This window comes from Malaya genurostris, chromosome 3 (assembly GCF_030247185.1).
Source record: "Malaya genurostris strain Urasoe2022 chromosome 3, Malgen_1.1, whole genome shotgun sequence".
NCBI lineage: Eukaryota > Metazoa > Arthropoda > Insecta > Diptera > Culicidae > Malaya > Malaya genurostris.
Window position 1 is genome coordinate 56,624,065 of NC_080572.1, and position 10,873 is coordinate 56,634,937.

At 37.9% G+C, this 10,873-nt stretch overlaps 1 protein-coding gene across 1 annotated transcript; it reads right to left on the reverse strand.

The window, feature by feature from the left end:
- Positions 1-414: 414 nt before the first annotated feature.
- Positions 415-2,425, reverse strand: LOC131438944 (chondroadherin-like). The gene has a single exon (XM_058609357.1). The coding sequence runs from the start codon at positions 2,336-2,338 to the stop codon at positions 734-736; it is 1,605 nt and encodes a 534-aa protein (XP_058465340.1). The 5' UTR covers positions 2,339-2,425; the 3' UTR covers positions 415-733.
- Between the last annotated feature and the right edge of the window lie 8,448 nt (positions 2,426-10,873).

Sequence of the window (10,873 nt, forward strand, 5' to 3'; positions counted from 1 at the left end):
ATGGTTGGGTTTCTTTTTTTGCTTCTTAAGCTCACTGAAGACTGTTTTAGAAAGTAATGCAGTGGATTTCCGACGTTCAACTAGAAAATTCACACACTCGGATCGGTTGCCCGAGAAGGATGGTAGCGGTTGTGGTGATGGTGCGAGACGAAGAGGTCGACAAAACCAGAAGGAAAACGACATAAATCTTGCCCGAATAATGGCTAAAAAGGACTCTCGGGGAAGTTCGGAATCTGAAAAAAAAGCGGGGATGGTCATCTTTTAAGGCAAACTGCGGACAACGAAAACAAGGACAAGCACCACAGGAAGGACGGACGACGGCCAACCGAAAATGATGAAACAAAAGCCAGACCAGCGTGAAAGGAAATGAAGTAGAGTTTTAATATTGTTTTAGAATAAACTAATGAACTCATTTATTTTTCTGTGTTTTTCATTGTCCTTCTGGCCTACAGTAGGCAGTAACAGTTACACACATACACTGCTGAGCAAATTTAATATTTCTTTTGCGGATCCTACCGATAACGTCAAGTTACCGCTTCTATAACACGCCAAAATCTACTCTTTTCACCCGGTTCGAGTGGTGTTTGGTCAAGCATGCAATTTGACGTCGATTATGAAGGATTTCGATTCTTCGATGCCCTCTGGATTGGCCAAGGAAGCAGGCGCAATCATTTCGTGAGCCGAATTCTTTCCCCATCAGGACTCATAGGCCCCCATTTGTGGTTCCAGTAGTTCACAGGTCCGAAACTGGGAGTGGTGTTTCGTAGATGTGCTGTTGAAATGTGTGCTGAGGATACGATGGCGTATGCTGCGGGAACGAATGTTGATAGTGGTAGCTGTATATGTTGAAATTTGGCTGATGATACTCGATTTCCTCGAAACATTTCCCAAACTCCAAATCCTTTTCTTCCTTGAAAGCGTTGCGTTTGTTGTGCCAGTTTGGACCTAGCATATCCCCCAGGTAGTGACGAAGCTTATAGACAACCATTACCAAAGTGGTCAGAGACGCTGCGGATGCTACCAGGACGGCACCAAATACGGCACGTTCCTTCGATTGATGCTCATGACATCCCAGCAGTTCTGAGTTGATTTCTCGCAAAGCTTCTCCATTCAAACGTTCCGGAAATTCACACAGAATTTCACTCTGCTCGGTTTCAATCGGTTTTTGGCGAAGCAGGTTCCTCAGCCAACGTAGCTGACAGTTGCATGCCAGCGGATTATCCGATAAATCGAAATTCCTCAACTGTTTCCAAGGCAGCAGTTCCTCACGAACGGTTTGAATCGCATTGTCTCTCAAAATCACATTTTCGATGTGCGGAAGACCAGAGAATGCTCCTTCCTCGATGTCAGTTAGTATTTTGTTGGAAGCAATGATGATCGTGTCCAGGTTGGTGTTGGCCGAAAATGCACCCGCTTGAATGCGATTTAGATTCAAAGCTCCCGAGATATCAACTTTTCTCAGATTAAACAAACCGAAGAAAGCTCCTTCCGGAATAACCTCGAAGTCATTTTGGCCGATCTTTAGCTCCTCCAGTCGCTTCAGTCCACTTAGCTGAACCGTGGGAACCAAGAGCAGATGATTGTCTGAGATATCCAACGACCGAATGTTCTCCAGACCACGGAAAGTTTCGGTCGTTACGTTGGTAAGCATCGATCCACTGATGTCCAGCCGTTTCAATTGATTCAGGCCTTGGAACACACCCGGCTGAATTTGGTTTAGGACATTGGTGCCCAGAAATAGCTCGGCAAGCATTTTTAACGGCCGGAACGAAATCGACGGGATTGTGTTCAGCGCATTATCGTTCAGGTGAAGAATTCTCAAATTCGTTAGACCCTCGAATGTTTTCGGATTGAGCTGGCCGATGCGATTTTGACCGAGATTCAGTTCTTCCAATTTCGAAAGCGATTTAAACATTTCCGTGTTTAGCTCGTCGATGAAATTCCCACGCAGATTCAGAACTCGCAGCTCTTCCAACCCGTGGAAGGTTTTGTTATTGATCGAACTGATTTTGTTGTTGTTCAAATGTAGTTGCAGCAAACGCTTCTGATACACAAAAATTTGCTCCGGAACTCCGAGAAGATGATTGTAGCTCAGGTCCAACATTGTCAGATCGTTGTAAAACTGAATCGACGAATCGATCGCTTTGATCTGATTGAACTTGATTACCAACCGCTGGATAGACGGATTCAGCGCGATCGGAAGCACGTCCAGTTCACCTTCGCCGCAAGTCACGTGCAGTTTGACGTCGTCACACACGCACCGGTTTGGACAAAACGAAATTGCCAACACTTGTGGCGCCAAAAGCGCGATCAAAACACACCAAAACACTCGATTCATTCTGTCTCTTGATTTTTTTTTCCTTCAGAGGAATGTACTTGCAACAAATGAAATGTGTCCCAAAAGACTGATCTTGACTACACGAAACTGAACTGTAAACTAAAACTACTTTTTCAAATGAAGGCCCTTTTATGAAGTGCATTCAGGGTACGCTTCCTTCACCAGAACAAGAAGGAAAATCAAACAAAAAGGTTTGCTCTCTCTTTTGTGCCTTCACCCGGTATAAGATTCGTTTCTAAAGAGGATCGAATCAACCGCCGGTAGAGAACCGAAGCCAAACAAGGAACGAACAGCGATCGTATGGGGTCTCACTCTCTTCGAGAGCGATCGTGTTTGGGTAACTCAGAGAATCCCGATTGAATCACGATCGGGGCCGAAGGTGAGGTCCAAAACAAGTAGAAAAAATCCGAACCGAACCGAACGATAAGAAAATGTGCCGAAAATAAAACCAACCTAAGCGAGGACGCCACGCGATCTTTTGTCTCTTTGCTTTGAATTTCAGTTTCGACTGGGTTTGGGTTTATTGGTCCGCAAGAAGCAGAAGACGAAGTGGCCCACGGGGCATAAAATAACAATTTATAGTCGCGTCGTGAGAAATGCACCTGCCCGGCATCGTCGTGGTCGTCGTTGGCATAATAATCGGATGTGTCTACCCGACAGGCGAAGGCATTGTTACGCACAGTTCACTTGTACTCTCGTTTTAGAGAACTATCAAAATCTGAAGAAGAAAGTCGTGACGGTAAGTCGACGGAGAGGAAACATGAAAAGTAATGATGGGAGACATTAAAATACTTGTGTTTTTCCAGCTAGACTTAATTTAAAATTCTAAGTGCCTACTCCACTGGCTGCTCCATGGCCTAGATGGTGAGCGTCAATTTCTAGCTAGCTTCTGTGTGGAGCGTCGTGATTAATATTCGGGTTTTTTGATGATCTAATTTAGGAGCGGTGTTCCCTATTGTTCCAGAAACACCATCTATCAGAGATAAGATTTATGCCATCTATCAAATTTAGTTGATTTTCGTAGAATTTCAATTTGATTTCGCCTTTCCCAAGGTTTTTATTTTATCGCAGGTGATAATCGCTTCTATTGGCCTTTAGTGTTGCGAAAATGGTACTTTTTTGTGTTAACCAACTGTTTTATTCTTTCGCCAGGTGGGGCATGCCATTAACATCTTTTTTTGAACGTAACTAATATTGTTTTTCTAAATGTTCAGTAGTGGGAACCATTTCTAGACGACTTGCTTGAATAAACAGGAACCTAAACAGCTAGGATTGTTAGTAATTGTCTGTCATTATGTTGAATGTTGAAGGAATTCCTCTTCTTTCGCTACTATTTAAATTCAATAAAAAAACTATTTTGTATTGATCCATCCTGAATTTTTCAAGAGCTTTATTGTAAACCATTTGCTACCTATCGAAATTTTCGGTTCTTTTGAACATGTTTTAAGTTTCGGGATTGATGCAGAGCAGTTTACAGAAACCTAAAAATCGTCCACACCAGTTTGTCAGTTTGTCTCACTTGGAGCAACCATTTCTCTGAAACAACTCGATATTTTTTCATCAAATTTGCACTGTAGCAGTTTCTAATAATGAATAATAACTGCATAAACATTTCAGATTCGGTAACCCATAACATTTTTTAAACCACATTCAAAATGAAGAAACGAAAAACCTCGTTTACGGGAGAAACTTCCCTCAGAGGTTAAGTTTACACTAAGCATTTCAATTTGAGGTGCTGACGAGTTAAAGGTGAAACACAAAGCAATGGTATGAAATCAAATTCTCTTATGTAATGTACGATCTGATTATTAGTAACGTTATTTTTTAGATAGCATCCCTGTACGGAGCTAGCAAAAATTGTTTTATTTTTGAAATTTTTAAGATCAAATATTGGCTTTCTCAGACTATGATTTTTAAACGACTTGATTTGTAAACTATCAGACGTTTCGACTATTTTTGGAGGCCTTTGGGACAATGTGATAGTGAACATTATGTATAATAATATTCACAATATTTCATTGTACAGTCAGTTCTATTACGTTGTTGTTAGTTAAATAAAAAATATTTTAGGGAAGACCGGGGTGAAAATGGCCAATCCAAATATTTCGAGCACTAAATGACACAACCTATCGGCTAATCTCAATTGGCTTATGTTTATTTGACATGTCTACTTAGTGTTTATTGTTTCGTCAAAAGTCAAATTTTCCAGAATTTTTAGGTATTAGAATAAGTTCTCGGGAACTAATCATATTCGGTAAGTGTTTTTAGCTAAGCAAAATGCGCTCGAATGGTTTTAGTGATTTTCAGGATAAAATAATGGTGATTTTAAAATGAAATAATATTTTTCATGAATTAAACAATGATATCTATAAGGCCAAACATATTATTTACACACAAGTTTTGGTCATGTTTTCTGCGTTAAATGTGTGACTAGTCAGTTTCGCCTCATCAATTTGAGGATTGTCGATTTCGAGGCAAGAGCACTCCATGCCAGATTGTACCCTTATAAGGGGGATATGCATCTCAAACCAAATGCGTTTTGTAACTGAAATTTGCAGTTTTCGAACAGTATGTAACATCTCGCGTGAAAATATTGTTTTCCATACTATTTTTTACGCAAGATCAAAAGTCATCATTTTTGCTACGCTCTCGCCTAACGTTAACATGAATTTATACAAGTCAGGTAGCAATAGCAAATAGTGGTTTGGCGCAAAAAACCCGTATTGTACGCTAATTACACACAATTAAAGTGATTTCACGTATGTTATTACATTGTAGACACTAAACACTAAATTAATAAAAAAAAATTACAGTTTTCCTTGATAAAGGCTACCGAAAAACGGTCGAAACGTCGCACAGTTTTAACTTACAATAGTAAAGTACGCAATAACTCCAAGCATTTGATATTTACCTGTTTATTAGGTTTCCATAAATATTTTTAGATCACCAAATATATTACCATCCTAATGTTATATGAAACTATATTCTATTCACCTAAAAGGGTCATGATGCCATTTTAATCCATTTTAATTTAAATAAAACTTTTTATAATTTTTTTTGTTTTAACCAATAACAATTTTGCATTGCTGGCCAACGTTTCGAAAGTTTATTTCATCATCATCAGGGTAGAACGACCAAAACTATATTTTTTTTTCGTCAATTTGGGTGTAATATTCCAAACAAAATTGGTCTAGAATAATTGGAATTGTTTCGGACTACAATTACGGAAAAAATAATATTTTCAAAACGTTAATTTTAAATATTCTGGTGAATTTGTTAGCTGCGATGTCTTCAGAACAAAAGATCAGTGTCAAAGAAGCCATCTTTGGATATAGGACTGGATACTATTTTCCGAATGTACTGCGATAGAGATTTGTTCTCTTTCGCAATTGTTTAACAACTTATAAGAAGTAGCTTTACTGATTACGCCATTGGGATATCTCTACAATTTCAATCCTAACAGCTATTAAATTGAGTAACTTAACAGTATTTATGTTCTAGCTTTTTTTATTTTTCCTTTCTCCAGTTTGGTTCCTTTTTGGAGCTTATCAATATAATTTTTTGTTGCAACAAATGCATTTTGGTATCCCTTATTGAATGGAGGGTCCGCATGACCTAATGGCATGCTCGCGGAGATAGAATGAAGCGTTTCTTGAAGGAACACTCCAAGCGTTCCTTTTCTGACATGCTCCAGAGTGCCACCCCGACCTATTTGAAGATATATCTTCGGCGGTCCCTCAAAGCTGTAGCCTTACCCAAAGACCATTACTTCATTGGCACGGACAGTCTAAGCTCTCCGGACGATGAAGCCAGGAATGCATCCCTCATATTTCCTGGAGAAAATACGGAAACATTTGAGTGCTTTATCTGAACGGGCTTATTTTATATCCTTAGTTTGGATTACATCGCATTGTTCCATTCCGGCCAATGAAAAGGCAGAGGGTCAGAAACCTCTCGAAAGCCGAGACGTTGAGGTGTATAAAACGATATCAATATATTGTATTGTAATATGTAGTCATTTAAGTGATTTTTAACACTTTTTGAAAAAACGTGTAAAATCAATTGTCTAACATATCACACAAAAATAATCGTTCAGAAACAATTGTGAAACATACCAATTTCGACAAGTTTTAATTGCAATTTGAGAAATAACTTTGTAGGAAAGTTAAACTCAGCAATATGCCAAAAATACTGTAACTGCAACACTTGTCGGGCTGTGATCGATTTGCTGATCATTATTTTCAATAATCAACGACGATCAACTAAATCATATTCATATTATTTTTGTTCGCTCCAAACCTCCTATTGTGCATGCAGCCAACAAAAAATCATACACCATTACCGAGCCGTGATTGGATATGACAAACAAAATTGTACGTGGAACCCAAAGCGCAACTGGAGAGCCCTCCAATTAATAATCCGTACCCAACATTTATGAATATTTGAAGTGTGTTTCTCGGTATATCCCTTACTTAATCATTCATATCTGCCTACGCAGGAAGCGGCAGTCAACCGATCCCCGGACCAGTCGACAACGACTAGAATTCTTAGCTAGGACTCCTCTCCTGCGGTAACCTCGTTGCCGGCTTTCGAGTTTCCGAACGGGTAAGATAAACGATAAATTATCATTTCTAATTGCGTTAGTAAACCGTTTCATTTTCTCGAGCCGAACTTCCAAAAGACCCAGGTCTGAAACTAGCACTAGCCACAGGTATTGGATCGTGTGCGCACCGGGTTCAAACTGTATGAATTGCTTTTTCCTTGGAGCGCCCCTTCAAGAGGAATCGAAACTAGAAATAATAACACTCGTTCGAAGGCGAAGAAAAACAAAGACCATCAATAATTTAGCTATTCGGGTACTGTTTTTTCGGTATCGTTTCGGTTTGACGTTCCAACCAACCGACCGGGAAGTTTCGAGCCATTTTTCATTCCCGTTGCGTCGCGCCCTGTTTGGGACGGAGCATGATTCTTGATTCTTAACCGTACGCTTATCGACACGATGGGACCAGAATGGGTAAGTGAGAACCGTGCTTCCCGTGTTTCGTTTCAATTTTACCGAAAAGTTCACCCGTGGGTCCAAATCCAAGACCCCCAAACCCAATGAGCAAACAACCGAAACATTCGCTGGAACGAAATTGCATTACAAATTAGCATATTTTAATTAATGAACTTCAACTTCCAGTGCCAGGGTACGGATTGGTCCGGGTTAGCTAGTCGTGCCACCGTGCCATGACAGTCGCCGACGGGAGCGGACTAATTAATCACCGAAACGAAATCTATTGGAATCTGAAGGGAAATATATGGGAAAGTACTTCATCAGCACAGGTCGTTTGGCCCCTGATGGATATTTCTGTCTCACCGTTGGACTACCCACTGGAGAGCATCCGCCATCCCCTTCGTCTTCTCCTCTAGAACTTCTCATATAGAAAACTGTTCAATTTGTATCTCGCATTTTATTACTTGTAGAGCAGTTTTGTCGTCGGTTTAGTCGTAAAAGTTAGATTTTATTCGCCGATCAAACGCGGCACTAATGTTTTTCAACGTTCACAATCTTCATCCAGCTTACCGCCAAGAAAGCCATTTGATCATGGAAATTCCATAAACTATGAAGATCCGCGCAAGTAGAAACACTTGATAAGCACGACTCGAGCAGTAATTCTGCGACGATTGATCAGCGATGGTTTTAAACAGTGTTAACACACATGAGATGACTAAACATTTTACTATTTTCCATTAACCTATCTATTCCATCAATCACGATATTTACTATTCTAAAAATGAATATATTGGATTTTCACATTCGCTATACTAGCTTATCAATCGAAGTGAAAGGCTGTTTTTATTGTAGCAAATAATCGAATAATCTAATGTCGATAATCGATAAAAAGCTATTTACAAAAGACGAACTTTGCGCCAAATCGTATAAATGTTGTCAGTACTCTGTCAGCTTTCATGTAGACTTTGTCACAAAATGCTACTTTCCATTTTTTTTCTCAAATTTGATCTTGACTTTTCGTTATTTGGTTTAATTGCCGCATAATGTCTACCACATATGGATTTTGATTGGTTCTTTTCGGCAAGCATCAACTGGGAGAACCGAAATATATTAGATGAAAAGACGGATAAGTATTCTAGACTGAATTAGAACGAAAAAGTTGGCTTAGACAGGCTCATATAAGCATGATCAGAAGAAAGTATTAAATTATAAAGATCTTGACTTTGTTTTAAAAAGAAAAGAAGCTCACTTTGAGTAACTCGGGCGAAATTAGTCAAATTTTCGACTGAAAACAAAAATACAATCAAAGTTCTGTACTGGAATAACATGGATTAAAAATATTTGAAATCAATTAACTAAAGGAGTCTTTTTCGATTTGGATGAAAGGTTGGTAATAATTTTTCCTACCGATACTCCTTTCATGGCAATATGGGCTTTAACTTTTAAGGAAAAATATTTTGAAACAAAAACTTTTTCTTATCCAAACTGAAATATTGTCGAAAGTCATAATCTTCTTAGAATCCAATTATCAATAACAGTTCAGTCAATTTTATCAATAGAAAATTCCGTTGAAAATATCAAGACAAATATTTTCGGTTCATTTTCATAGGTAGAAAAACTTGTTCACAAGTTCCTATCTTATGCCTCTTGCCTGACAGTCGGTATTTTATCAAAGATGGTATGGCCGCTTTTCATGAACTTAGGTTTAAGTAGAACGTGTTATAATCCCAAATAAAATTTCTGATTTTCATCTGGATCCGACTTTCGGTTCCGGAGCTTCTCGGTTGAGTGTAAAAAGTTTTTTTTACCGCTACCTGAAGCGACGAAGCAAAAGAGGGAAATTTCCTTTTCAGTTAGGTTTAAAACTGTTCCAATAGGTAGGTCATATTTTTTGCTGGTGATACGAATCAACCTCGGCTATTTCGGTCCTCGATATTAGGTTTCGGATGTATTGGAAAAAGTGGTCAAAAACTGCAAAAAGGATATGAGATCTAGGATCAAAGGAAAAGGCTTACGGTTTCATACAGAATCCCTGAATTCGTTGTGGACAATACTTCAAGTTCCGGAAATATAGAGTGTTTTGATTCGTAAATTTTAGAACAAACTTTCCTGTTTTTATTCAATGAACAGTTGTTTTTAGAGCTCCACAGTAATATTTATGATGGTATGAATTATATGAGAAAGGCATCATTTTACCACTAGGTGGATAAGGTATGAGTTTTTTTACATAAATGTTGATAGCAGGTAATTTATAAAACAATCATGAAGTTACCTTCTCTTGCATTTTTCGTGAAATCTTCAGATCACGATAAATTTTGTGTAAACTCGGGTTCAGAATTTAGCGGGTTCAGAGAAATTTAGAAGGAATTGTGTGAAATAAGTGGGTTTAAGAAAGTTTAGGAGTGATTGTGTGGTATTAAAAATATTTAGGGGGGATTACGCGGGATGAGCGGGTTAGAAAAGAGATAGAATAGGTTCAGGAGAGACTGTGCGGGATTCGGGGTAAATATTTCGGATTATGTGAGTTTTTTGGTCTGAGTTTGTGAATACAGCATACCTTATTAGAAAATATAGTTGTAATAGGTGATTTGAAATAGAATAAAAATATAAATGTTATTCCTTAGATATGCTCCAATAATCCGTTTCAAGACGAAAATTTGGTGTCCGGCTTAGTAATATATCGATTGAAGTAATTACATTCTAGTTTGAATCTGTTGATTTGATGATTGATGAACAACTAACCGTTTCATCGTTTTCATTAAGCTGTTTTTTTTTTCTGAATGAAGTTTAAATTACTTAATTAAGCTCTCGGTCCTCGTACACAAAGGTTTCCAGAAATCAATAAATCAATTTGATGTATATAAACCAAAAAACTAGTTATGTAAAATAAGTATAAAATAGTTTTTATTCAAAATATGGCTCTTTCAAACAAGAACAAACTAAGGCAAACAACAAATCACCCGAAACAATATACATTTGTTTGCTTACTGCGAATGATATTCTATTTAGCAAACCTAATTTACTATTCTCATCGTTTTAATTATAAAATACTGTTAAAATCATAGTTTCGAGTAATAAATATAAATATTTTCGATGAACCAGAGATTATCTATCAGAATAAAAAAAAATCAATAGAATTTTGTGCAGTTTTTGATGACTGTGTAATACAAATCTATGCATCTGGCATCCTTTAGAACCTCTCAACTGATTGACAAAATCTAAGACAAGACCTGACAACTGTCTTTTTATTCATCAAATTCACATAAAATCTACAACTTGGTATCTGTGGTTCTGACGCTCATTATTTCGCAATTCTGCGACGATTTCGTCGCATTCTACGCTAAGCTGAAATTCACAATACTAATCGAAACAATAATCGTGGGAAATTAATCGATTACTGCAATTATCTGAAAGAATTAAATCGATTAAATTTCATTCGATTAACTGTGCTATTACTCGGTTATTCAATTAATCGATCGATATTACGACATCTCTATGTATGTGGATAGCTTATTTTCGATACACTCCTTATGCAACGG

Bases quoted from the DNA above. Each gene is read 5' to 3' on its own strand.
- LOC131438944 (XM_058609357.1), bottom strand. From the start codon at position 2,338: ATGAATCGAGTGTTTTGGTGTGTTTTGATCGCGCTTTTGGCGCCACAA.